We start from the raw sequence: 22,154 nt of genomic DNA on the forward strand, positions 1-22,154 counted from the left end.
GGTGGGTGAGACTCCCCCCCACGCAGAGATGAGCGCACGGTCTCTCCAGGTGAACAAAAAGGAGGAGACCCCTGTGGCTGGACCATCTGATGTCCCACGGGGAGCTCCCACTGACCACCAAAGAGGAAACTGATACTTGCAGGAGCCTGGAAATTCATTACCGTGTACACTCTGCAGAGGGAAATAAAGTCCTGAAGAGAGAAGCAGGCCCAGCAAGCACTCTGCGTCCTTTCAGCAGAGCCCAATGAGAGGCATCATGTTCCTCAACGTACAGAGAGTGTCTCCTGACGGCAGCTGAGAAATGGGTCAGGTCTGAGCCACCACGGCAGGGTCTGGGCAGAAGGAAGCACAGAGGGACAGCTGTCCAGGAGGCAGTGGGAGCCAGGCCAGGCACTGCTTTTTCTCCACCAGCATTGTTTCAGGTCATGTCCTTGCACATCCCTCTCAAGCACCTCAGCCAATAAGTCCTCCCAGGGCAAAAACTTTGCCTGTAACAGATCCAAGATGCTTCACACTAAATAACACAGCTGGCAGCATTTTGGGAGGTCCCAAAGACAGACGTTTTGGAAAGGGAGGGGAAATCCAGGAAGAAAGTATGAAACAGGGGAAGGACCAATGCCAGATATCCCTGGAGGTTAAGGGTTGGAAAAGGAGGCTACAGAGAAAGAAACATGCACTGGAGATGCAGTCGTGCTCAGGGAGGACCTCCTCCCATGCTGTTGTCATGTTTAGGTCAACTTCTTAGGTCATCTTCTTTCTAACACCGCTTCAGTGGTCCTGGCTGGAGCGTGCCTCTGTACCAGATGCTGAAAGCTGCTTTCACTTGCAGTTTGCATCAAAGCAGCCTCATCCACACTGGTAACACGTAGAACACCGACTGGGAGAAGACCGGGTGCACCACTGCTCCTCTGAGACAACCCTCAGTGGTGCCCACATGCAAGATGGGGTTTGCCCCAGTCCAGACCAAGGCACCTTCCCACTGCCTTCATATCTAAGAGTCAGGAACACAGCAATAGTGTCAGGGCTTGGTTATTCATATGGGGATGCTAACTCTTTCAGTCCTAGCCTCTGAAGCACACCTGGCGAATTATCTTCTCAACCTCCACACCCCTGTGCTCAGCACTGGCCAAAGCCCCAGGCAAACTTTAGGAGCTTTCCCAGCATGTCAGTTACAGGCAAGGCTAGGACCCGGCTGAGACCCAAAGGAACTGTTCTCCACCTCCTTCCATGAAGGGATCACCACCACAAGGACATTGTGACACCTCCTCCATCTCTTTCTCCTCTCTGAAATGAGTTCTAGCTGCTGTATTCAGGCCTGAAACAAGAAGGACCAGGTAAGAATGAGATGGTCTCCCTGTCTCACACCTCTGCCTTTCCAGCCTGCAAGCCATGCCCTGCCTGCCCTCTTCAGCACAGAGCTGAGCTACTCCTTGCTTGACAATTGTCAGAGCTGCCTCCAAGGTTCCCAGCTTCCCCAGGGTGAATTCCACTGACCCACAGCTGCTAACACAGAGATCCACCAAAACCGGCTCTGGGATCAGCTCCACCATCCCACTCAGCCAGGAATGCACCCAGCGTGGTGAGACCTGTGTCTTGCTGCCATGGTGCCGAGCTCTGACCAGAGCCCACTGTGGCCTGACTCAGACAGAGCACAGGAGGACAACGTACATAAAGTTAACATTTACTGAGAGATACAGAACTGAATATTATGAAGGACATACATGGATGGAGAGGGTAGCGACACCACTGCGGAGGGCGGCTTGGACCCCCTTCCCAGCACGCCGGGGAAGGAGCCGGACGCTACCGGACAAGTAACACAATGGAGATAACTGTGGCATATGCATTTGTAACAAACAGACCATCATAACATACATTTCTATGGGATCACATCTAGTGATTATATAAATCCATATAGAGATCGCTGTATAAAAACTTTGTAAAAAATACTTTAAAAAAAGTGTAAAAATGTGCATTCAAAAGCACGGCCGACACGGACAGCTGGGCTGTAAACATTATACTGAGAGTGTGCTTGTGGGGGGCGCCTGCGCCACCGAGCCCCGACAGGCCTGCCCACCAGATGGGGCTGCGTCAAGTGTTTGTGGTTCTTGGGTTTGGGTTTTCCTCCGGAGCATGTGCCAGGAGCAGCGGCAGCCTCTGGGCGGGGTGCCGGTGGCCACCACAAGGCCACCACTCCTCCGCCTGCGGCCCCTGCTCCCCACGGGGTGCGTGGTCCTCGCAGGACATGCTGCGGCATCGTTGGGTCCCTGGGGCCACGAGCAGGCTGAAAGGCTGTGATGAGGTATCCCAGGGAGGTTGCCCTCAATGCCACCACTAGCCCTGCTCCTGGGTTCAGCCTCAGAGTACATGGTTGACAGGTTCCTGAACTTCTCTGTCCCCATATTTGTTTGGTCCATAGTTCCCAAGGAAGCCCACTGGGTCCTGGCTGCACCAGGCCTGGGTGCACAGTTCTTCATACAGTACATACATTAGAGACCCTGGAAGACCCTGCGCCACTGTCTCCTCCTCCTGGCCCAGTGCCACCTTCACTTCTTCTCTAGCTGCTCCAGCAGCGGGTTGGCTTCGCTCTCGGGTGTCTTGATGCTGTCTGTCCGCACAATGCAGGTGGGACGGTGCCGGTTCAGCATCAGGATCAGCTGCTGCCTCTCCTGTTTTAGCTCTTCTATCTGGGCCTTCAGCTCAGCGTTCATGAGCTCCAGACGCTCAGATTCCTAGCAGGACAGAAACACAACCACATGTGACTTTACTCCAACAGGACAACGTAGGAGGAGAAACAATTTGGCCAACAATTGACCTCTGTGCCCCTGCAGCACAGGAGCAGCCTGAAGACCTGCCAAGGCACCAGGTCCCTCCAGGCAGTTATCCCCAGCCCCGCTGCCTTCAGTTACCTAGTGCTAGTGCAGGGAAATACACAGCCGCCTCCCAGGACAGGTCTCTGCTGCACCACAGCAAAACCCCTGCCTGGCTGCTTTTCATGGTCTGGAAGGGTGTTTAGAAACAAACCCGCATTTAAGTTTTCACCCCCGCCATCTGCAAGGATCTGCCCTTGTGAAATGGCTCCCTATCCCCACTCTGTGTCATTTGCCCATGTCCCACCACGCCTTGCAGAAAAGCGGCAAGGTGCTGTGAGAGTTTTTCTGCCTTGGGGTCACGGGTGAGAGGGCATCTGGCCTCTGAATGGGGAAACCTTCAGGAATCTGGGCAAGGGGACAGCACGCTGTCAGTCCCTGTCCTGTGTCACACTCCCACAAGTGCTCCTGCTCCAGCACTGAGGCAGGGACACTATCAGCTCTCTCTCCCCCAAGCCCAGAGCCCACCTCCAGCCCTGTCCCTCCCTGGTACCATGGGCACAGGGATGCCCATGAGCTCTGCCTGGGCACACACATGGCCACCACCTTCACAGCCTCGTGCAAAGTGGGGCAACAGGCCTGTATTTTCCCAGATAAGAGCACAGGAGCAAGGAGAGGCAGAGGGGCAGTTCAAGAGGGAGCACTGCCTGCTGACAGGGCACCTTTCTAGGGAGGTGCCCCCACCAAGGTCCCCACTGCGCCCTGAGACAGGTCAGGGCACCCACCCGCTGCAGGAACTCCGTCCTCTCCTTCTTCTTGTTACGACATCGCGCTGCTGCTACTTTATTTTTCTCCCGGCGCCTTTTCCTCCTCTCCTCTTCCTCATCCAGCTGCAACGAGATGGAGAAGCCCAGGTCAGAGCCAGCAGATGTGGGGCAGGGCAGGAGGTAGAGGTGAGCACCGAGCAGCCCCACCAGTGGCAGGGCAAGGAGAGGGGTGGCAGCCACCCATGCCAGCAGCCACCAGCAACATGGTCTAATCCTGACCCGAAGCCAGGTGTGCTGCTGCCACAGCCTCTAACTCCACTCTGTGGGGACATGGGGACAGAGAACAGCGCGGTGCCCACAGCTGGGGAGCCAGCTGGCAGGGGACAGAAAACTCTTTGCAGGGCTGCTCCCTCCCCGAGGGAGGGCAGAGACAAAGGGAATAGAGTCCCATCCCTCAAAGATGGGCACAGTTTGTCACACAGACATCTACAGGCACAGCTCTGTGAGCAGACTCATTCAAAGCATCACACACAGAGCCAATGGCGGGAGGCAGAGAAACCTGGAAGATCCTCCAGCTGGGACTGTCTGCTGCAGCATCAGTGCCAGCCAAGTCACAGGGCCACTGCGGTAAGGCAGGGACAGGTCTCGCATCCCCTGTAAAGAAGCGCGACACGGCGGTGCCTGCGCTGTTTGCCATGACTCAGTTGCTCTGTGCTGTCTGACTCAAACCGCACAGGGCAGGCCAACAAGCCCTATGGGCTGGAAACCCATAATCAAAGTATTTAGGGATATTTACTACAAAGCCTGTGTAAATGGCCTATGGCATGCTTACATGCAAGAACCCAAATCAGCTTCTTCAAGAAAAATCTGAGTGCTGGAAAGACCTTTGAAGTCAACATCCAGGTTACCCTTTGTAGCGGGGCTAGGGAAGAAAAGGTGCCCAGTGCCTTTATCCACATTTGGGACTCTGAGATGTCAGACTGAACTGCCTTGTTCCTATCAACTGATACCTGACAGCACACATCTTTTCAAATGCAGCGGCAGCAACATTTGCTTTATGAGCACCCCCACAGCCTATCCGCACCTTCTCTAAGGGCAGCTCCTGTCTGAGAAAGCAGCCGCATCCTTCCCTTCATACCTCCCCAAATCAGTGTGGTTGAGGGACACATCTCCCAGACGAGCCTCTTGCAGCACACACCATCTGAACAGCCTTGTTGCTGTAGCGCCTGGGCTTAATCACCTCAAAATGAAAGTCAGAGATTCCCAATGCCAAGGCCACAAAGTGCTGGTGGAAGTGGGGAGCCACCAGATTACCCCACACGTAGGTACACCGGTGGTGCCCGCAGGAAAGGAAAGCTGTAGGTGCCATTGTCCACAGCACACTGTGCACACTGCTAACATTCACTGAGTCCAAAGCCCACTAATCGAAACATTTAAACGTGATGGGCAAGGACAGGATGAAACATTGACTTGGCAGAGTGAAGGTGAAGGCGTACCTTAGGTAAGCTGCATGTCCAATATGCAGCACTGTAGCACACTTTAGAAGACAATGTCCAAATTTTATAGCACTAATACAGCTTTTGCATCTTCTGTACCTTGTTTCCCAAGTATTATACCGAAGTTGCTATATTAGATGGGGCTAAAATATTAAGCAAGGTCAGCACAAGCTATGCACAGGCTTACATAATGCCGGGCTGCCACCATTCCCTTGCCAAGGCAGTGCCATAGGGAATCATGCACCACATTTGGGAGAACCAGGATGGGAACTGCACCGATGCCCCCAAGTCCAGTTAGAAATGGCCAGCTCTCACTACACCCATGTAACTCAGATGTGGCACGCATTAGAAGTGACCAGGAAGGCTCTAACTCCACGCTCTGCTGCCTTTTCCTCCTGGTAAAGCCAAGCTACCCCACAGCATGGCACAAGTAGCTCTTACAAAATTTCCACACAGAGTTTAAGAGGAGGTGGACATCAGGACAGCCACCATTCCCCTCTGCACATTTACCAACCACTCATATACCCCCCCTTAGATAGCTTCTCAGCCTTTTAGTTCAAGGATTAATAGGAGGGTGCAAAGAGGGGACATGTGCTCACAGCTCCAAAGCTCAAGAAACACACACCAAGCTTTCCTGCAAAGTACATCTTGGGTTGTAACAGGAACTGGAAGACCAAACAGCTCCCTGGTAACTGCCTGACACTTTTCCATGCCCTGTTGCTGCATTCAGTGAGGATCAAAGAATAAGTGACCTGTCCCTGTCCCCTTCACCCCACAGAGGGCCCAGCAAAGGGCTGTGTCCTTCAGATGGGGTACAGATGCTCAAGGAGGGTGGCTCAGCACTGATAGGGGAAGCTTGAACTCTTGGCTCTGCTTTTTGACCACAGCTCCTGTAACTTCAAGAAAGCAGGTTTCCCTCTCTCCACTTCTGCTTGATTTCAGTTCAAAAAGGTGATGTGGCCCTGGTGCTGGGGGTTAGGACTCTTCTCAGAGGCACGAGGGGCAGTGATGGTGTATCACCCCATAGCAGGTTTCAGCTGTTAATCTCCAGGGGAGCCTTGTGGGTAGAAGGTCTGGGGGTGCCTCTGTAATTGCTTCAGTCAGCAGCCTCGGGGACAGTGGTGATCATCAGCCTGAGGGGCAGGGCTCCCTCCCAGGAGCATCCCAGGTGGGTTTTGATCATGGAACAGCCTGGCAGCACCTGTCTCCAGCTGCCCCAGGAGGAGGGCAGCTTGCCCAGTGTGGCTGTCCACCACCCTCCGGGGAAGCCACCACCTAGCACCCACTGGGTGGGTTTTGTGCACACTGCCAGGGACAAACATCCCAGTGCCAGGAGATGCTGGTCCCCCCAGCACAGTGGCGAAAGCTTTCTGTGCCCCAGCTCATGTGGAGCAGCCTGTCCTGGGCACCGTGCAGAGCATGGCATGCCAGTACCCAGCGTCCCTGGGCTCCGGCTCCCTGCAAGAGGAAAGCAGCTGCAGGCTGCATTGCAAAATTGTGCGTGGGCAGCTTCTTGGCTACTCATGGGATAAGCAGCTACTGCTTCAGCTCCCCCAGGCTTTTGCTGCAAAGCCTGTGCCAGGGGCAGCTCCATTTGCTGTCCTCAACTCCTCGGCTTTACAGGCCACGCAGGGGAGGAACTGGCTGCAGGCAAGGCGACCATGCGGGGGCTGACAGTGGATTTCCCCTTATCGTTCCTCCGCATGGTGTCTCAACAACTGGCTCAGAGGACACTCAGCACTTCCAGTACCCACTGCAGGGCAGAGCAGCCCTGTCCCTGTTATGCAGAAGACCAGTGAGACCACATCTCCATGCCCACAGAGCAAAAGCAGCTGTTGCAGGGCCAGCTCAGAGGTGCCTGAGATGCCTTGGGAAAGGAGCTGTGCCCAGAAAGCTACAGATTCCCTCCTTCTTCTGATCACCTCATTTGCTGCATGATACCCAGGACAAAAGCTTGGGATGGCACTTGGTTTCAGCTGCCCACCCACAACTGCTTTGCCCATAGAGGGACCAAAGCCATTAGCATCCCCCAGCCCCTTCTGATGGCCTCCCGCCGCATCCTAGCCTCAGCTCCTGCCACTGCAGAGTTGCCCAGTCCTTCTCCAGGTGATCTCCATGGGATGCTGCACAAGCTGATCGAACACCTCTTTGGGCACAGAGGTACTGTGCAAGGTGCTCACATGGACTCCACTGTATCGGTTCTCCCCACAGGAGTCCACCACAAGGGGCTGGGGGGAAGGAACAGGCACCCTGCCCACCGGTGGGCCTGGGTGCTGCTGAGCTTTTGCTGTAAGAGTTGGGCCAAACCAGGTGTCAGCACCATTTGGAGAATGTGCTGCTCCCAGGAACTGATGTTTTACTCCCTTCTGCTCACAGCTCATCAGAGGCAGCTTTTCACATCATCTAGCTCCTCCTCACTGACTCTCCAGAGAATGCATGTCACCCTGTCCTCACATGGCATCATCTGAGGTATCCTCACACAGGACCGAATGCACTGTTCAGAAGGGTTTTTTATTGGACCTTCTGACAGCAGCCACCACCCTCACCAACGTGGGGCCTTCGAATTGATGGGTTCCCAGCTCCATCTGCAGGCAGTGGGAGGTGCAAACATTCACCACCAGTACAGCAAGGGCCAGGAAGCCAAAGACTGGACAACTAACACGAGACACCACACAAGGAAAATGCTGTGCAAGCGTCTCCCAAGTCCCTGCAGCCTGGTTCTGACGTGCCAGCCTGCAGTACCAAGCAGAAGCTGCTCACCTTCCCTGTCCAGGAGCCCTGAGGTGAAGCCAGAGCCCCCACTGAGCAGCAGGACAAGGGCAGCCCCAGCTAGCAGTGCCCGTGGCACAACCTGGGTCACTGCTGCCACTCAGCACCACTCACCCACACACCTTGTCCCTGCAGAAAAGGCAATGGCAACACCAGCAGCACCAAGGGCTCACTGGGATGAAAGCATCACATGAGCCCTCTGCCAGGCTGTGTGGCTTCTCGTTTGGGTGCATGCCCCAACCTAGGGACAATTTGGCTGTGCCAGATCCCGCTCTGCAGGCAGGGTTTGATTTCAGCCATCTGACAACAGCTGTGTGGGACCGGTCAGGTCTGGGACACCAAGGCCACCACACCCAGCCCACGCCGCAGGGACAGAAATTCAGGCACGGGGAAGAGGCAGCCAGTGGAGCAGCTGCCAACACATGTGCACGTCACCAAACAGGCAGAGTGACATGCTTATAAAACACGTTGCTAGCCACCCTGGCAGGAAACCCAAGCACAGGCAGGACAGAAACCCGGGCAGGCGCAGGCGACAGCCCTGCAGGGCCATCTGCAGCCAGCAGCCCCCGAGACTCACCTCACTTTTCACAGGCTGGGGTCTCTTCCCAAGCTTCACCTCCAGGAAGTGGAGTGGTGAGATCATGGCCCCGATGTTGCGGATGTCGGCGTACTTCAGCTCCTCGGCAGTCAGGGCTGTGCCAGGCAGTCCTGTCAAAGGGCCGAGCCCAGGCAGTGCGCCGGCCGTCAGGGACGGGTCGGGGATCTGCCCTGGCATCATAGCAGGGGAAACAGCTTCATAGGCTGGAGGGAGAGTGAGACACAGCTCATTACAACCCAACTACAGGGCCTCACGACACCGCACAAGCCAAATTTATTCTACAGTCCCATCACCTAATGGGGAGCAAAGCAGGGAAAGCAGCCATTCTTCCCCATGGATGGCAAAGGCAAGGACTAAGCAGAACTTGGGTGACAGAAATCAAAATATATGAATCCTACTAGGAAGGATACAGTACTGGAGTATAGATCAGGAAAGGAAGAGACCTGAGAAGCAAAGCACCAGAAGAACAGGAGCTGCTTATGACGACAGTGATGTGATCACACAGATTATTGGTTTTGGCACACCTTTCTCTGGAGTGCAGAAGATCAAGGTTTGCTCTCAACTGAGTTTTGATTAATGTGTAAGTTATTACGACATGAAGAAAATTCACAAAGAGGACCATAATATGCCTTAGGCTGGATTTCTTCTGGGCAGGCTCAGCCCACTGGTCAGGGCTGGGACACAGCACGTGGGGACCAGGGACAGGGGACTGTGAGAGAAAAACCTGCCACTGAACAAACACCTCCCAGCACAGACATGAGGAAGAAAAGGCTGCAGAAGAGGTGAAATGGAGCAAGGTGCAAAAGGCTTCTTCTATCAGGAAAGAAAAAAAAATTGCAATGCAAGTGAGAATAGGATCAGGACAAGCTTTGGCAAGTCACTTATAGGCAGAAGAAAGGGAGTTACCAGGAAACATGAAGAACAAGCAGCTAAAAGATAAAGAAATAAAATTATACCTAAAATGGGAAGCACAAAGAGCTGGAGCTCTTATATCAGCCAAAAAGCAAAGGGAGCAGGTGCTTGTTCGCTACAGTGTGAGTACAGCCCTGCTTGTGTAACTCGCCTGGGACACTCACAAGTGACCCAGTTACAACATGCAGTGTCAACTTCTGTCCACACAGCAACCATTTTTCCGCCCCCTCAACTCAACCACATGTTCCAGTGCTCATGCGCTGCTCTCCTTGCTCTGCCCAGGCAGACTGGTCCCAGTACACTCCAGGAGCCTTCAGGCATCCACCCCATTCTGCCCCTACACCAGGAGGCACCCACGCAGTGGGGAGAGGGACCAGCGATATCAGGAGGGAGAAACAGACTAATGGAGTAGTAGACCCAAAATCTCACTGAGCAGCCTCCTGCAACCACTAGAGCGAGTCACAAGGCAGGATTCAACCAGCAGTTAGGTAAACTCATGGAAGAGGGGTCCATGAAGGACCATCAGTCACACCAGTCTGCACAAACTCCTGGAAGCTCTGACAGCACCAACTGCCAGAGCGAGGAGGTGCATGAAGTGAGGGATAACGTGCACTTGCCTTTCTCTTTCCAAAACGTCTACTCTGAACAGCTGAGAGACAGGTAAGAGGCGATGCAGACTTTTGGTCCAAGCAGTACAGCTGTGCTAAGCGGAGGCACACACAAATTGTCAAGCCAGCTGCCACAGTTGCTCAGCACTTGCCATCCTGGGGTAACAAATCTGTGTCAGTGTCAGCCTGAAAACTTCAGTAAAGCTGCATGTGAGATAGGACAGTTGGATCACAGGCTCACAGAACAGCTGACGTGGGGAGGGACCTCTGGAGATCACAGAATGGTTAGAGTTGGAAGGGACATTAAAGATCATCTTGTTCCAACCCCCCTGCCATGGGCAGGGACACCTCCCACTACAGCAGGTTGCTCAAAGCCTCATCCAGCCTGGCCTTGAACACTTCCAGGGATGGGGCATCCACAACTTCCCCAGGCAACCTGTTCCAGTGTCTCACCACCCTCATAGTGAAAAATTTCTTCCTAATATCTAATCTAAATCTACCCTCTTCCAGTTTGAAGCCATTACCCCTCATCCTATCACTACATGCCCTTGCAAAACGTCCCTCTCCAACTTTCTTGTAGGCCCCCTTCAGATACTGGAAGGCTGCTATAAGGTCTCCCCAGAGCCTTCTCTTCTCGAGGCTGAACAACCCCAACTCTCTCAGCCTGTCTTCATAGGAGAGGTGCTCCCGCCCTCTGATCATCTTCATGGCCCTCCTCTGGACCCATTCCAACAGGTCCATGTCCTTCCTGTGCTGAGGGCTCCAGAGCTGGATGCAGTACTCCAATCACCTGGTCCAAACCTGCTGCTCAAGCAGGTCATTGGGAGCAGTTGGAACAGGGTTAATCATGACAAGCAGAGAAGTTAAGGATTTATTTGCAATGGCACATCTCTTCACCCAGCATATTTGGTATATTTGTTAGGGTGAAGGAACAGGATACGAGCAGCCGAAGGGAAGGAAAGCCAATCACACAGGTTAGTCAAGGGTAGAGAGGCTAATGCAAGCTCCACAGCTCCCAGCACGGGTGCTGTGCAAGCCATACTGGCATGACAGACAAGGGGATTTGCATCAGAAAGCGCCTACAAGCTGCAATATTCTGTAAGCTGTCATACGCTCTTATCTGCCACTGAAGAGGTCCAGGTGTCAGCACGAGATGTCCCCTGCCAGAGTTTGCTCAGGAGACATCAGCAGTGACCAATGGGACTTGAGAAAGAGCATAGAAAGCAAATGCAGCAAGACTGTGACTGTAAAGAGGTGTCAGGCAGGAATCAAGCCCTTTGCTCTGGTGATCCTTTAGCAGGAGAGACCAGAAAGGGGAGAGCAGGCCAGGGCTCAGCAGTGCTGGTATGCAGGGGGGAGGAGGAAGCTGCGCCTGGGGGAGGTGATCTGCACAAGGACATTAAAGCCTGAAAAGGAGAAGATGGGAAAGATGGGAGAGATGAGTAACTTCTGAAGTGAAGTGATACTATCTGATGAAATGGACTCCTGCCCATTTGGTGACAGAAGAGAAAGAGAAAATACTTGGTAATGCTACTTGACCTCAGGAAAGACTACACGTCAACTCATTGTGATTGCAAGGACCTAAACTGATCCAAAGTATCCATTCTTCTATAGCTGTCTCTAAACTAGACAGCTGTAATTCCACATCTGCAGTGGTTACCTTGTAGGGTGTCAGGAGATGCTCACTCACAGCAGGGCTCTGAAACTGCATGCTACCTCCCTCCCCTCCCTTTCAGGCCTACACACAGCCAAGATGCTTCCCTCCCCCAGAAACCGGGCACCATCCTACACTAGGCTGCTATCCAGACAGAAAAATGCAGAAAGTTATTTGGGGACTGTGCCTAAATCCTTATCAACTTTCTCAGAAGCTGTTCCTCTCCAGCAGGAAAGCACAGGTCAGTGAGATGGCATGGCAAAGGGGAAGCGATTCCAGAGGCTCTTCCCAGAGCATGCTGCCACGGGACTCAGCTGCATGGAGTTAAATTCAGTCTACCATTTTGAGATAGCTGCACGCACTGCAGAGCTAGCCATTTCCCAGCCGCTGCCCCTAAGACGATGTACTGCAGCACAGGGAAGAAGCCTGCCAACAGCAGCAGGCCTCGGGCCAGCTGCTGCACACCCCCTCACCAGCAATCCTGTAGATGTCCATCCCTAACTTGAACAGTTTGGGCTTAAGTAAAAATAAGAATTAAAAAAAAATTGGTAGTGAAAGTATACAACACACCCTCTTGAAGTCTCCATCCTGCAAATACCATACGTGAGCTGCTACGGCACACACACTGACTTGGGGCCCTGACCCAACCTTTTCACAGGCTTCAGGCAGGGAACTGACTTGAGCCCAGCACTGGATGCCGAAATCCATTCTGGACTTGGGGGACCTGGTTTTAATTTGTTGTCTTCCATCATGACATGGAGCTGACAGCACTCAGGCACTGGGCTGGACAGTCCCGATCTTCAACTAGACCAAATTCAGGGTCACTGCAATTTATAAAATAAGGAGGGAGAAGAAATCTGTTCTCCAGACTGTGGGACAACCTGGACACTGAGCACCCCCCTGCACTCCTGAGCCTGGGGCAGCTCCCCGGGGACAACTGGCTAAAGATTTGAGAAAACATTGTGTTTTCTCTGGCCCACCCTGTCCCTCTACCTCTTTGATCTAGTAGCTTAATATGCCTTGAAATAGCCTCCGTACCAGCATGACATCAGGCACAGGTCAGAGTGAAGAAGCTGGCCCAGCACATGCTCTAAATAAAACTGATCCTGGATCCAGGGACTGCACTGCCAAAGCCCACATCACATCTAAAGCTGTTCAAACCAAAGCACTGGGAGCCACTTGGAGGAACGTGAACCTGCACCTTAAGGTGAGCTGACAAGTAAGAGGGAAGGGTGAAAATGATTTCTACAAGCAAGATGTTGCTCAGGGGTCAGGAAGCTCAGGAGCACATTGAGAACTGCCAAGAGTCAAGCTGAGTTAGACCTTGGAGAGGAACACAGAACCATTCCCAGCAGGGCTATAACCACGGAAATAAGGGAATGAGGAGAGATGTCATCCCTCTCTGCAGTCACAGACCATCCTGCCCAGCCCTCGGTGCTCCTCAGCCCCAGGCACTGTCACTCCCTACTGTCTGGAGGGGCTCTCGTTTCATTCCTTTTGCCTCTTTCTCCTGTAAGAGAGGCTTTCCTGTCATCCCAAGTCCTAGATACTTTCACCTTCTTTTCTGGTTAACGCTAGACGTAAGAAGTTGTACTTTTATCGTGTCAAAAAAGCCAAAACATGTAATTCTATTAATACCTTGGTCTTCTTCCCGAGGCCATCACCGTGGAACACACTGACATGCCTGCCTATAGCTCCAGCACATTTCTACCACATTTGCATAGAAGGGCACAAATAACTTTGAAGTTCAAGATCGGAGTTTGACCTTTAAGCTGCAGTTTTTCAATAGCCACATCTTGCTGGATGGGCTGGTGCCTTGCCAATTCCTAATTCCTTTCTGGATATTCCCTTGCAGTGTTTGTTATTTCTAAGGCACATGAACCAATTCACCTCTGTATTCCTTCCCTTTCTAACACAGTGCTTTAGATGGGATTCTTATCAGATTTTTTCTTTTCATAACTGATTATTAACACAGTCTTTTTTTTCCTCAATGCCAGGCAGTCCTTCAATGTCTCCTTACAGGAGCTGAGAAACATTGTGTCTTCAGTAAAACCTAGCTTTCTGGTGTCCTATGGCTGAACCACACAAGTCCTGCATTGTATCAGCTATGCTTTTTCACATAATGAAGCCAATAGCAAAGCAAAGCAGCGAGGAGAAAGAGAATATGCAGTCTTACATCTGACACTGGGATCTGCGTGACGCCAGCTGCTCAAGTTTACATTCACCATAGCTGTGCCTTCTGCACTGATGCTATTCATCATTTCATGCCACGACATCAAGATGCTCCAGAGTGAATTAGGAGACAGAGAAGGCTTTCTTAAAACTTCAGTTCGGTGATGAGCAGCTTGTGTCATTCAATGCTCTCTTCAGCAACTATCCTTACAGCAAAAATCTGGTCAACACGTGATTTCACGGGTCAAAATTCAGTTTGCGTTTCCTTAGCTTTGCCTCTACGCTCCCCTTGTTCTGGTTAAGATGCTGTAACACAAGACTTGACCTCTTGCCGAGATGTCTGTAAACCCTCCTAATTATTGCAGTCACTTTTGCATCTTTGCTTTGGCACCGTTCTTGTTGTGGTCTCAGCCAACCTCAGGTCAAGCTCGTTTATTTTATCATCAGTCCCATCCCCAAAAAGCTGACAACAGTACAGCTTCCTGTGCTCACCTTGGTTTTGCTGCATCTTTCCCATTAGTGACAAGTGTTTCTGTGCTTTGTCCCCCAATCACGTCGTTATGGTCAATAGTCTGTGACACTGGTTGATTTAGTATTTCTTAAAGGCAGCGTCCATTATTCAGTTTCTCTCCTATTGCCAGGGTCTGTTACCTTCCAGAGCCTGTGACCTAGTGGGAAGAAGCTTTACCAAGTTGTTACTGTCCCATACAGTTGCTCAGCTTCCTCAGTGACACCGACCCTATATACCCTCTTATTCTTTCTAATCTTAATTTGCTTGGAGGGCTTGTTTTTTCATTTGTTCCCATACTGATTTTGCTGGTGCTTTTTCTGGGGACTCTTTTTGTTTGGTTTTTTTGGGGGTTTTTTTGTTTTTTTTTTTAAGGAGCTGATGTTTGCACAGCAGTTACGGCATGAATCTAACTTGCGTAGGCATAATCCACGTAACCCAGTGTCCCCGGGGGCTTGTACTCCAGTTGCTAGCCTGTATTCACACCCCTCCTGCCACCTCTTCAGTGCTATTCTTACCCACAGACTAAAACTGGCACAGGAATGCCTACCTGTGTTGAAATCATACATTCATTTCCCTGTGCAGAAACTGCCTTAGTTTGTATCCACTGTTCCCCCAGGACCATCCTATGGCATCCTCACTTATCCAGAGGTGCTGTTTGCTTCTTTATAAACCCCATGCAGTTGCTGCTGCTGCGTCAACAGCATCATCAGGAGAGGACCATGACATCCCAAAGCAGGCTCTGACTGTCACACTTCAATTTAAATTGCCATTACTGTCTTATCTCTGCTGTCAGCTTCCTTGGCGACAGCGACGGCTGTTTGCAACCTTATTTTCAATTTTACTGTCTATAAATCATGGTTTCTTCCCACATAAGCTATTTTGCATGCTCTGACATCTGCAATGGTTGATCCAAGTACCCTTCCAATACTCAGAGAGCCAGTCTAGCACCTAATACTGCCAGCCAGCAGATTCTGACATTCTGTAAATACCAGCATGTTTCTCTTTTGCCCATGTTAAGCGCTGCGCTAAGGCAAAGTCTGTCCTACCAGCCCTTCTCCATGCTGCGTGCAGAATCAAGGCCATGCTTGCCTGTTGTTCTCTCACTCCAGGCTCGACCTGGGTGCCTGCCATTACTTGTCAGCTGCCATGCATCAGAGCACTGCCAAAGTCTCCCAGCCACCATACAAGCGATCTTTGATCTCTTCATCAGTGTCTTAGCACTTAACGTACTATCGCCATTTGTATGTACTGTCTTGGAGCACCTAAGTCATAGCAGTTGGCCTTTCATCTGCTCCTGGCAACAGGAAAAAATTCTGCTGTGGAGATCAGAAGTAGTGCTACCATCCATGAGAGGCAACTTCTGGGTCCTTAGATCTTACTGTGGCTTTATTGCCATTTTTTACTTTTTTTATTAGCTCCTGGCTATCAAGTTTGCTCAGCCTGTACGTCATACATTGCATCTTTCAGTTCCCTCTGTTGGCAGAAGGATGATTTATATGAAAACCCTTTCCTGACATGCTCAACTTCTCATGCCCCAAGAATGTAACTTCCTAAACAAAGACAGGGCAGTTGGCTACCACTCTTTCTCTGAAGCACAGAGCCACTTGTTTTTTTCCATCTGGACTCTTCTGGCTGGGGTGATTGCAGGGTGCTGAGGGTCACCAGAGCCTACAGACTTTCTTCCACTTCAAGGTTCAACCCCTAGTGAGTGCCAAGTTAAGCACGATGAAGTTGAAGGCAGAAAGCCACTACCCCATATTCCCAGTGCCACAAGTACCTAGACATGCAATTACAGTTTTCTTCTGTGGTCTAAAATGTGATACTCTATCTGCTCTAGATGCATCTGATGCACCTAGTTTTGAGTAGTACCTTAGTTTGAGTAGCAGGTCACCCTATCTCCTCTCTAGCTTCTTCTGGTCTGCATTGTTAAAAGCAGTAACTTGCAGTGCCCGTGCCAAAGGCCACGCTGATCAGTATCAAAGTTATTTGCCAACCATCAGAACACAGCCAAGCCCTTTGGTTGTAACCAGTCTTTTCAGATACCCATGCAGCAGTGCTGGCAAACATGGACTTTAACAACAGCCACCATGCCTTCATTCATTATCTGCTGAACCTGTTGATGCCAAGGAACCCACCACCTCTAGTGTACTGAAGAGCTGCAGTGACACCCACTGGGATAAAACTGTGCATGCCCTCTCTTTACCAAGGACCTAACATTACTTAGTGTTTTATAGCATCAGGGAAATTCCCCTTTAAAAAACCAAACCACAAGTTTAAGGCACTATCACAGCATGGCTTATCAAGTGCACTGAGCTGCAGCATGCCACCTCAGCATGCTAGACTACCTCACTACCTTCAAACTCCACTTCTACCCCAAGAGGGACAGACAGTTCCTTTAATCATGCCCTTTGCAGGGCCAAAGCAGCATCTGTGCCCTTCCCACAGACACCTCCAGCTGCTGCCCTTGCTGTTCCCTTCCTCCCACGGGCAACCCCTCATGGAGGAAGAAGAGCTGCAAGGCTTGTGAACACCCGTACATGTGATGTCCTATCCCAAACTCCCACACTCCAGCAAGTGGACTGCAGGGCCACAATGCTAAAGAGAGGAAGGAGCTGTGAAGGACAGTTCCTCAGGAGATGGAAGTCTAAACCCATTTTGTGAGCAGGAACGGTCTGTCTCAGTCCTGCACGTCTAGTTTCACAGAGATGGCAGGAGGAATGTCCGAATCATTCACAGACAGAAGGCTATGAAAAGCTTTCTGAAAACAGGAATGCAGGGAACCTTCCTGCCTCCCTCCTCTTCTCCATCAGGGAGGCACGCAGCCCCCTACACTGTACCCACAGTGCAGCCCACAGCTGACAGCCTCTCCTCAGCAGGGGTGCACTTTTGCAGTCCCCCACCCAACTGAGTCCTACCATCAGGCCCCCACACCTGCCTGTCTGATGCTTTGACTCCTTATCCCCATTATGAGGAGGGGAGATGCTAGTCCTCTACTTCTCAGCTTTAGAAATAACCCCTCCTCTGCCACGAGCAAAGCAGTCAGCTCACAGTCCTTCTTTTTCTCTGAGCATTTTCCTCCATACCTTCACAGAGTAGTAAAAAGCTCTAGTTTAGCATTACACTGCCCCCACCACTGCAATGCAGCGACTGACTTGTAAGCAACCTGTGACAGTGGGGTTTTGTACAGCACCTGGCATAGCAAGGCTCCTGTATTGCAATAGTTAGTTACAATAATTGCAAAAAACTTGCAATTAATTATCACAGTATTATTATTTGTGGCAGACATTTAATAATGCTCACCACCCACTGGACGGCAGTACAGAGCAGGAAGGTAAAAGCTATCCTATTTCTGCCTGGAGCAGCTCAAAGGGATTTGAGGAGAAAAGAATATCCTGGTCTGCGTTAGGCTGAAGCTCAGACACTGAGGTTAACGACTGACTTGCTGAAATCCCCCAGGACCTTCCCTGACCACATGTGGTCAGGGCTGGAATCTTCTTCAAGATGACAATCCTACTCTGGCACAGAGCTATGCCCTCAGGGGCCAAGGATGGCCTCAGAGATGAGAGGCCCCCCTACAAACTCCTCAAAATTATGCCCTGAATGCCAGGGTCATCCACAAAGACCTCTAATCCATATAAAGACCAGCTCTGGCTAGTTTGCCACAACCCTGTTCAGATGAGTGGACCATATGGACTTTCAGCTCCCTGGCTGCATGTTAAAACAGCCTGCAATGTTTGGACTGATACTCCGGACAGTCCAAGCAACTGAGAAATCCATGCAAGCAGCCAAAGACAGATGGCATCAGGTTTGCCGTGCCCCCTCCTTGCTGTACTGGCACCACCGAACACATGCAGGCTGGCAAAGGGTCCATGCCACACACCACGGCTCTGCCTCCCTTGCTCTTGGGGCCAGGTCCACTGGGAACAACCTACTGCAGTGAAAAGAGTCTCTCAACAGCTTCATACCCAAGGCATTGCGTGCTGCCAAGTACCTGGCCCAAGCAATGCAGCTGAAGTAGCAAACACTAGCACAGGGAAGGAGACTGCAGAGCAGAGCTCAGAGCTGCCTGTGGTTGAGCAGCCTAGTTGGACACACTGATCGGATGGAGAGGGCAGGAGGAGGCAAGAAGTGTGAGGGAGTATCTACTCTTCCTTGGCAAGGGCTGCAGCACAGAGGCCTTTGCATCCTGCAAGGCAAGAAATGCTCAACTGTGAAGTGAAGGGCGATGCATCCATAGCTGTCTCAGCAGGAGGACCCCAGGCAGCAACCTGCACATTAACTCTCAGCAGATCTTGTTAATCCCCCAGACCGCAGGAACCTGGGACAACCAATCGCTGCTTGACACAGGGACGGTTTGGACGGCAGCTCCTGCACCTATCCACTCATCCCCTAGATGGGCAGGTTTGTGCTTTTTTAAGTCACTAGGAGTCACACTAAGAATCTGAACTCCAACAACTGGCATTCCCAGATATCCCCACGCAAGCACTCACCAGCAAATTCCCAGTGCAGACTCTGGCAACAGCCTCCAGATAGAGTTTTTCATGCAAGTTTTCTTGAAACTAGCTAAAAAATCCTGGTCTGAGCTGCAGAAGCATTTGTTTCTGCTGAGCTCTCGGAGTCCAAACACACACACACGCACACACACACAGTTTGGCAGTGGTTGTGTTCCAGGGCTGGTAATACAAGCCATGGAGCTGGCTGCCAAGACAAGCAAGAGAACGAGCCAGGCCCCGTTTCATTGGCCACCATACGCTGCATATGGCCCTGGAACCAGCCAGCACAGTGTTCTCACCCTCCTTGAAGGCATAGGAGACCCTGTGTTTTCAAATACACCTCCACAGGGCCTTCATTAAAGGAAAATGGAAACATAATGTGGCTCCTGCTCTCTTGGTATTTCTCCCTTTCCCCCAATTTGCTCTCAAACCTATTTCCCTCCCATGGAAAAAGAAAAGTGCCTCCTGGAGCAGACCGTGCAAAAGAATGCAACTTCCATTCAACTCCATGCCTGACTGCTAAAGCGGACTTGGGACCGAGCACTTGGGAAGAGGGGGATGGTGAGGGACCTCCAGGGCCCCTTTTCCTTCTCCGGCCCCCGCGGGCTGGAGGCACGGCTCACCGCAACGTCAGCCCTCCCCGCGGCACACACACGGTGGCCAGAGGGAGCCCGGACCCCTCACCTGCGCGACAGGTGAAACGGCGGCAAGGGAGGGCACCCGAAAGTGGGGAGATCCCGCTGCTCCCCACCGCCCCCGCAGCGCATCCGTGCGGGGGCAGTAGCCCAGCGCCGGCCACCCCCGAAAGGCCGTCCGAGCCCCCGCACGTAGCTGGCTGCGGGGGTAGCAGCCCCGCTCCGAGCCGCCTGTGCGGCTCTGCCCGCCCCCCGCCCCCGGAGGATTCTCCCCGCGCCCCCGCGCTGCGCCCGACCGCTGGCAGCCGGACCCCCCGCTCCCTGCCCGGAGGACAGCACCCTGCCCGCCGCCGCGGGGTGCCGGGATGCTCCTCCGGGCCCGAGCCCCCCTCCGCCCCCGCGGAGCCCCCACGTCCTCGCAATCCCGGCCCGCCCGGCGCTCCCCCCGCCCGCGCCCGCACCCACCGTGCAGGGGGACCGGGCTACCGGGGTGCCCGGCCGCAGGGGCCGGGTGGGGGCTGCAGGCTCAGCCCCGCCGCCTCCGCCGCTGCCCCGACCCCCGGGCCCCGCCGGGTGCCGATGTCGGTGCCGGCCGCCGCCGGGGCGCCTTGGCCGATCGCCGCCCCCCGCCGCGCCGCTGCGCGCCTCCCGCAGGCTGTGGCGGGCGGCGGGGTGGGTTGCATCAGCCCCGGTTATATAGCGGCCCCGGGCTGCGGGGAGGGGTCGGGAATGCGGAACCGGCCGGGCTGCCAGCGCCACACGTCAGGGAGGGCGGGGGAGCGGGGCCGCGGGGCGGGGAGCGCCGCGCAGGGGTGGGACCAACCGGGGCACCGGCACCCCGACATCCCGCACGCCGGCATCCCCGCATCCCGCACCGCGGGACTCCGCACCCGCTAGCCCTTGGCACCCCTGTGCCCTCGCAGCCGGCAGCCCCGGCACTCCCCGCCCCCTCCGCATCACGGCACCCCGGCACCTCGCACCCCCCTGCCGGGTGTGGACCCCTGCCCCCCCGCCCCGCGCTCTCCGCTCCGCGTCCCCCCGCGTACGCCAGGACCCGGTCCCAGGCAGCCCCGGCCACCCGGCCCGCTGCCACCGCAGCCCTGCCCGGGCCAGCCCGCAGGGGCAAGCTCAGCACCAAGCCCCAGCTCCTCAGTCCTGTGCCTGGGAACAAGGAGGCAAAGGACCAGGGCGGCCAGGGCTCCCCAGCGCCAACCCCACCTCACCCTGGGCAGCAAAGCCATGGTAGGCAGGGAGGGCTGCAGGACAACCCCGCTGCTCGGTGGGAAGCGAGCTCCTTCTCATCTCATCCTACCCCAGCCTGGCCAGCTCATGCCCCACACAATGCTGTCTCCCTCCATACATGGCTCAAGGGCTGTCAGCCCCAGCTGTACCAGGCTTTTGACTGGGATGGAGAGGAACCAGGAACCAGAGGGGTTCAAGGCTCCCCTGCCCATCTGCTTTTGCCTTCTTCCCTTATCATTACTTGGACATCCCAGAAGGGACATTGCCCAAGGCACAGGCACTCTCATGGTGCCCCACGCTCTAGTACCATGATGTCAGGTGGAGATGGGGGAGCAGGTGGCGGACTGGGGCCTTCCTGATAACTTATTTGCATGGATCTGAATTGTCTCCTTCCTCTTTCTCTCTCACATCGGCCTCATCCCACCAGCATCTGCCAAACTGTTCTGGGAAGCAAAGCTCTGCACAGCCGCAGGGCCTCTGGACCTGCCACAGGTACTGGATGCTCTAGGGCTGTTGCTCCAGGAGCATTTCAGGACAGAAACACTCCTTTTTCTTTGGAAATAAAAAATACTAGAGTGCTTAGCAAAACCGCCAGGCTGAGCAGGCTGAACTACCCAGCTCCCTCTGCCTAAGCCTATGCGCAAAGTCAATGGGGAAAGAGGAGAGATGTGTTTCCCAAAGAAGGATGAACCATAGTGAAGACTCACGACCAGCAAATTCCCCTGAGATCTCGTGTGCCCTCAGGTCATTACAGACAAGAGAAGTCTCTCATGGAGCTGAGCAATACTGCCATCTCTTTTCCCTATCCTCCCCACCCACCCAGCTACACAGAGAGGCACCATCCACCCTACCTTGTATCCTTCTCCTGGCTTGTCAGTCATTGTTCCTTTTCAGCATTCACCAATTTAATTTCTTCACACCACTGACGATTTATGCTATTCATCATCCACAAGGTCTCACCACCAGCACTTCCAGCCTTGTCCTCTTCATCTGTCTCAGCAAGAGAAAGAGAATTCAGTTGGGGAGCTGGGACTGAGCCGGAACAGGGGACCAGAAATGCTGCGTTCAACATAGAATATACTTTGCCCAAGTTGTCCTACAGAAATAAGTAACAGCCTGGATTGGCAGGACACTGCACACGTATTCTCATTCCTACTTTCCTCATGCTGTTGGGTTTTTATGTTTTCAGAGAAGCAGAACACTTTCTATACACCTTTGCATACAACCCCAATATTTCTTTAATCTTGGCACCTCTTCTCGGGGGGAATGGTGCAGTTTGAGCTGAGATGTATTTTTCCCATATGCATTCCTTCACCTTCCCATATCAGATAGGACAGGCTTTTCTAGTGCCTTAAGCTGGAGGGATCCCAGTGTGGTTGATAAACAATATGTCTCTCTAGCAATTCACACAGGTTGCCTGGAGGGCATGGCAACTATTGCGTCCTGAGGGCAGGGAGAGGGAAAACCAGGGGAATTTCAGAGGCTGATGA

The 22,154-nt window shown here is 53.1% G+C and overlaps 1 protein-coding gene across 5 annotated transcripts in view; it reads right to left on the reverse strand.

Moving 5' to 3' along the window:
* Nucleotides 1–1,665: 1,665 nt before the first annotated feature.
* Nucleotides 1,666–22,154, reverse strand: part of JDP2 (Jun dimerization protein 2) — a 57,541-nt gene continuing 37,052 nt past the window's right edge. For 3 of the 5 annotated variants that reach the window (XM_054199459.1, XM_054199462.1, XM_054199461.1), the window contains 3 exons: nt 8,417–8,640; nt 3,593–3,697; nt 1,666–2,729 (listed from right to left, as the gene is read on the reverse strand). In XM_054199459.1, the coding sequence (XP_054055434.1) occupies nt 2,544–2,729; nt 3,593–3,697; nt 8,417–8,640 (515 nt within the window). In that variant the 3' untranslated portion in view covers nt 1,666–2,543. Of the gene's footprint in view, nt 2,730–3,592; nt 3,698–8,416; nt 8,641–19,887; nt 20,078–21,515; nt 21,655–22,154 lie in introns of those variants that run through there. The other 2 variants (XM_054199460.1, XM_054199463.1) reach the window with 2 other exon arrangements.

This window comes from Rissa tridactyla, chromosome 4, assembly GCF_028500815.1.
Source record: "Rissa tridactyla isolate bRisTri1 chromosome 4, bRisTri1.patW.cur.20221130, whole genome shotgun sequence".
NCBI lineage: Eukaryota > Metazoa > Chordata > Aves > Charadriiformes > Laridae > Rissa > Rissa tridactyla.